The sequence below is a fragment of the Callorhinus ursinus genome, unplaced genomic scaffold, assembly GCF_003265705.2.
Source record: "Callorhinus ursinus isolate GAN/ISIS: 27379988/994484 unplaced genomic scaffold, GSC_fseal_2.0 scaffold44, whole genome shotgun sequence".
Taxonomy (NCBI): domain Eukaryota; kingdom Metazoa; phylum Chordata; class Mammalia; order Carnivora; family Otariidae; genus Callorhinus; species Callorhinus ursinus.
The window spans coordinates 5,706,489-5,712,488 of record NW_027397106.1 but is presented as its reverse complement, the minus strand read 5'-3'; the positions used below and the strand labels follow the sequence as shown (position 1 = coordinate 5,712,488).

Here is a 6,000-nt window from a genome sequence, read left to right as displayed (position 1 = left end):
TACTCAGGGGTCTGAATCAGGAGATCCTTTCCCATGGGGAAGAGGAGAGAGAGGTGATGAATTTAAGAGACAGAAGGAAAGAACTGGACTCTGGTACAGTTAGGAAGTTGGAAAGTGAAAGACAACCGTGGAAGCCTAATATTTAGAGGTGTGGTTTGAGGAAGTGTACCTAGATGACTATGAATTTTAGTATCCCAAGGAAAATGAGACTTTACACCCACGTTTCTCCTCCCCTGCCCACTCCCACTTCCCTTACACTCATTTCTTCATCTGATCTAGACATGCAGAGATGCCTTGGAACAGTCTCTGCTGTGATAGAAGGTCACTAGTAATACTAAGAACAGAAGGTTCTTAAAGTGGCCTCTCTCCTCAGTATAAGGGAACACATAGCTCTTCCTTAAGGCTTGAGCCAAAATTGGTGCTTTTCTGGATTTTTTGGGGAGGGGCCTTATTTCTTGTCTCTTTCAAGAAGAACCAGGTTGGTAGATAGCCATACTGTGTCTATCCCTTGTCCTCATCAATCCCTGATGTATATATTCACCACTCTCTTCCTCTTATCCCAGTCTGTTTTCTCTCTTATTCTAATGTGGAAAATAATATGACCCTAGAATGTGAAGCCGAGAGGACCCTAATTTAACATAGTGAGGGATGATCTGGATAACAAGGAGCATGTTTATAACAGAGTTGTATATGTCCTCGGCTGTTGCTCTTAAGGGCCTTTGCCCTGCTAAGCTCTGTGTTGTAAATGGCAGAAGACTTCTTCAGTTTTATTGCAGACTCTTGGATCAGGCCCTGTGATAGTTCCACATGACTACTCTTTCCATTTCTTTTCCTAAAATTTTCACCCCACCAAGTTATGCCCCCACACCAACCACCAAAATTATGCTTTGCACCTCCGCCCTTCACTAGTGCCCCAACCACACCAACATGCCTTTTGAGATTCTGACAGGAGATAGAAATTCAGTGTTCCTGCCAGAGACTTCACATACTCTCAAGGATGGGTCCCGGGTGTTAGGAAGGATGGAAATGGTGACAGCCTAATATGGTTAGCAGCAAGTACCATGACATTTGAGTCAGAACTGATGGATGCGGGGCTCAGTGGGTTAAGTGTCTGCCTTCGGCTCTAGACTCTCATGATCCTGGGGTCCTGGGATGGAGCCCCACATCTGTCAGGCTCCCTGCTCAGCGGAGAGTCTGCTTCTCCCTCTCCTCTGCCCCATTGCTGCCCCCGCCCATGCTCACTCTCTCTCTCAAATAATTAAAATAAAATAACTGATGAATGGGACTGGAGAATCTCCCAGGCTTTCTGTCCTTCACCTGTCTGGAGTCTGGAGTCTGCTGCAGCATCAGTGGGCGCTTCCCATGGACCAAACAGGAGCAGAGATAGGAGGGGGTGCTGCCTAGCTGGCAATCAGCCAGCCACTGCCACTCCCCAGCTTCCCAACCACTTGAAAGGCTAAGGGAAAAGAGCTCATCCAGAGCTGAAGGAGGCCTAGAGGCCTGACTTAGAGTTCATCAGTCTTTCTCCCTCCCTCTGACAGCCAGTGGAGCTAAGTGAAAGCTGAAATTGTAGCCACCCGCTCTGTGGGTTGCACACTCCCACTCTCAGTCACTGACCCCAGGCCTGGGTCTGAGCCCAGTGCGTGTGCCGGGAGCAGGGGTGGGGGGGTGTTGGCCATGCTGACAAAATCCATTTGGAATTTCTCAAGGTTGTGGTTTGGGGCTTAAGTTTGCCACAGAGTGTGCCTGACGAAAGAGAAAGAAAGAGAGGGAGCCAAAGAGAATACAGAGGAAGGAAACAGGAAAAAGCCGAAATATTCTTGCTGTAATACCATTGGAGATTCTCCTCCCTCTTTCTAAGTGTGAGAAATTCCCATTCTCGTTGTTCCTTATCATTATTTTCTCTCCTATGCCCATTCTACCTGCATCCCCTCTCTGCCCGACACCCCCATACACACCAGGCTCAGTCAGTGACTAAGGTAAGGATGAGATGTCTTCCTGCTTCCATCAAGTTTCCAAGCCCAGGATTCTCAGGTGGAAATTCAGGACATAAAATTTTGTCATAAAGTACTAGCCTAACCCAACATTCCTCAAAATGCCCTTGCTACCTGAGTAGCAAGATCACCTAAATTTGAGGGTAATTTGGGTAGCAGACATATCTATTGCCTAGAGAAATAGAGAAAACCATTTCTACATGCCCCAGCCAAAGAGATGACCTGTTAGAGGCAGCATCTTGCAACCCCACAAACATTTAGTCACTTGTAAAGTTCTGAATGTGTGATGCCTATCCCTTTTCTGAATTGAATGATAACGGTTTGTTTTCAAAGATACTGAGTTAGGAATGGACAGATTGTAACTGTAAAAAATCTGTTTTCTCTAGTTTTGGTTATGTCCTGAAAGAGAAAGGAATTATTTTATTAAGATTAAATGCAGAAGAGCTCTGAATAAGGAAGAACACAATACACATGCAAATAATTCAATAGGAAAGCATGCTGGTTTTGCTGGTTTCCAGAGCAAAACACTCCCTTTTCAAGCACTGGAATCTCTTTTATATGTTTCCCATTAGTCTTATATCTACCTCCCAAGTTCTCTGACTTGGAGCCATAAAGAAAAGCACCTGCACTTTTGGGTCCAGGCTTAATGTTGAGATACGTTCAGGACTTGAAATCTCCGGAACAGAGGTAACCATGGTGTAGGGCAAGGGTTAACCAAGTACAGCCAGAGAGCCTAATCTCATCTGCAGTCCCATTTTTGTGAATTAAGCCTTATTGGACACAGCCACACCCATTTGTTTATGTGTGGTCTGTGGCTACTTTTTGATTCACAACAACAGACTTGAGTAATTATAGCAGAGTTGAGTAGTTGCGACAAATCCCACAAGCCTAATACAGCTGACCCTTGAATGACATAGGTTTGAACTGTGTAGGTTCACTTAATACACAGATTTTTTTTTTTTAGTAAATACCTACCGTACCCTAATATAAATGTATTTTATCTTCCTTATGATTTTCTTAATAACATTTTCTTTTCTCTATTTTATTGCAAGAACACAGTATATAAAACACGTAGCATACAAAGTATGTGTTAATCTGTTAATCGACTGTTTCTATTATCGGTAAGGCTTCCAGTCAACGGTAGGCTATAAGTAATTAAGTTTTGGGGGAATCAAAAGTTATGCATAGATGTTTGATATACTTGCTATCAAGCCCTCTGCAGGAAAAAAAAAAAATGCCAACCCCTGTTCTAGGACAAGGGTCAAGGTGAAGTCTGGAGTTGAAGCACATAAAAAGTAAATTGGGTAGGGGCGCCTGGGTGGCTCAGTCGTTAAGTGTCTGCCTTCAGCTCAGGTAATGATCCCAGGGTCCTGGGATCGAGCCCCACATCAGGCTCTGCTCCGCGGGAAGCCTGCTTCTCCCTCTCCCACTCCCCCTGCTTGTGTTCCCTCTCTCGCTGTGTCTCTGTCAAATAAATAACATCTTAAAAAAAAAAGGTAAATTGGGCCTATGTTTGGATATCTAGCCCCCCTCTACCTAGAAGTACCCCCTGGTTTTTCACACTGAAAGTTGCCAACTAAATCAGTGAGGACCATTTCAAATCCTTTGTGGAACCCAGGCAGGATACACATACTCATTGGGTGTATGAGGGTAGAATTCACCTGGAAAAGAAGCGATGGACTGGGATCCCAAGTGTGGGCAGAAATATAACCACCTGCATCCACTGGTCCAGTAGTTTAATTTATTTTAGTTACAAACGGAAACCAAGAACAAGTCTCAGTACAATAAATTATTCATTCCCATCCCTCCTGCTAACAACAAATAAGAGGCTCAGAGAGTTTTAGATAAAACTCTTCCTTTGGAGGGTTCCCTTTAACATCTGAATTGGGGGGGGACTTAGTTTCCCTAAGGGCCTAGACAAACAACTCTCTGAAGACTCTAGGGAGAGCCCCCTTCCCTTCCCCAAGAAAAACCTCTCTACCACTGTCTCCTATTCCCCCACAAGAAGGGGCCCAGGCTGCTGTAGAGGAGTTAGGGAACAGCAGATAGGAACGAGTGGTCTCCCTGGATACAGGTCTTATGGCTCCACACAAGGCCTGGGGCTATCCCTCAAAGGAGAGGCGTGGTCAAACTACAGGGACACCCCAGCCAGAAGGTGTATGAACCAGAGCTAAAGGGACCCCAGGGCCGGGGACAGGGAGGCAATACAGTGCATGTCAACTTAGTTCATTTCAGGTGTTTCTGGAGCAGAAGAGGGGGTGACAGCTTTCCCTCCCAGGCCCCCCTATGGTGGGGGAGAAGGCTGCACATCGCGGACTCGGCCTGACCCCCCCACGCCCCCAAAGCTGCTGCCAGGAGCCAAGATTGCCCCTGGACAGAAATGAGAGCAAAGGGCCGAGGAGGCGCGCCCACTCCCCACCGGCCCCAGCCCCGCGGGCCAGGTGAAGCCGCCCCTCACTTACACACGTTGACCCACTCGGTGACCTTACACTCGTCACACAGCACATAGCAGCACCAGTGGAAGCGGCAGTGACAGCGCTCCACTCGCGTCTGCCGGAGCACGTTGTGCCCACGGCCGCAGCACAGGCTGCCGCAGCCGTCCAGCAGACGGCTGGTCTTGTTGCAGGCCCGGCCCCGAGTGCCAGGGGAGCCCACCGCAGGGTCTCGCTCACAGAAGTCGGGGGACTTCTCAAAGTAAACCAGCTCTCCCGAGAGGCGACGGGGACGCAGGCGGGGTTGGAAGGCTCCGGAGTTGCGGTTGTGGGTGTCGATGAAGATGGCCCGGCCCAGCCGCTCCCTCAACGCTGCCCCCACTGCCCGGAAGTCTGGGGTCGCCCTCCAGCACGTCTTGAACTGACAGCTACCCGATGTGCCGTGGCACTTGCATTTCCGCTTCAGGTTTTCAGTTACCACCTAGAGCATTGGGTGGGGGGGGGGGCAGAGGTGAAGGGGGCAGCACAGGGGCAGAGCACAGGGTCGCAGCAGAGGGGAGGGAACAGAGAGCACAGGGAGGGAGACATAGAGGCAAGAATGACCATGGAATATCAGAAGAGAAAGGGCACTGCAGGGCTGGCTAAGAGCTCAATTCCCTCATCTTCTGGTTTGAGGACTGAGGCCAGAGCAGAGTGATCTGCGCATCTTTAATCACTAGCCGGTAAGAGAGACTCAGCTTCGATAACTAGCTGCTAACAGAACTAAACTCCAGTTGTCCTGACTCGCAGTCCAGTGCTCTTTGCAGAGTGAGCACTAAAATGAGCCCCGCTTCTGTAGGAAGGCAGCTGTGATACTAGCTACCATGTAATGAGCACCTGCCAAGGACTAGGTGCTCTGCCCTGTGCCCTATTTAATAGCTCACTCCTAATGACATCTTAAGGTAGGTATCGTTAGACTCTTTTTACAGATGCAGAACGGAGGGTAAGTGACTTGCTTGAGGTCATCCAGATGGTGAGCGGCCATCCCCCACCACATCTCATCCTCTTTACTCTGCTCGGCCTCTCCAACTCCAGCCAGGCCTCAAAAGCTAAGGAGACCCAGGACAAGTCGGACACACATACCTGTCGCCCCACCCTGTTGTTGTGGATTCGCATTCTTGCCTGGATGTCCCGGGGAGCTTCCCTGGAATCCAAGAAATCCCGAGAGAACTTCTCTCCAAAGTCCATGTCATGGTTACAGCCACCCCATTCCCATGTGTCCTGGGGGCCAGGGCTGGGGCCTGAGCCGGGGCCAGGGCTGGGCAGGGAGTGGGGGAAACTCTTGCCCCGGGACAGAGCCTGCAGCTGCAGCAGCTTGGCCCTCAGCCGGTCCTGCTCACCACTGCCCTTCCAGCCGCAGCTGCAGCTCACTAGCCTGCCCAGGCTGCAGGCCGTGGCGACCGCGTGCATGACCCCTGCCGCCAGCATGGAGAAGGAAAAAGCACTCTCACGGAAACCTGGGGATAAAAAGGGTGTGACGGGGGATAAGGTTGACAGGCAGCTGGAGTAGGGAGGTGGGAGGAAATAAGCAGCCA

General features: G+C 49.5%; 1 protein-coding gene across 3 annotated transcripts in view; it reads right to left on the bottom strand.

The window, feature by feature from the left end:
- Positions 1–3,734: 3,734 nt before the first annotated feature.
- Positions 3,735–6,000, bottom strand: part of WNT10B (Wnt family member 10B) — a 31,054-nt gene continuing 28,788 nt past the window's right edge. For all 3 annotated transcript variants that reach the window (XM_073882046.1, XM_025883239.2, XM_025883238.2), the window contains 2 exons: positions 5,549–5,922; positions 3,735–4,907 (listed from right to left, as the gene is read on the bottom strand). In XM_073882046.1, the coding sequence (XP_073738147.1) occupies positions 4,449–4,907; positions 5,549–5,922 (833 nt within the window). In that variant the 3' untranslated portion in view covers positions 3,735–4,448. The remainder of the gene's footprint in view (positions 4,908–5,548; positions 5,923–6,000) is intronic.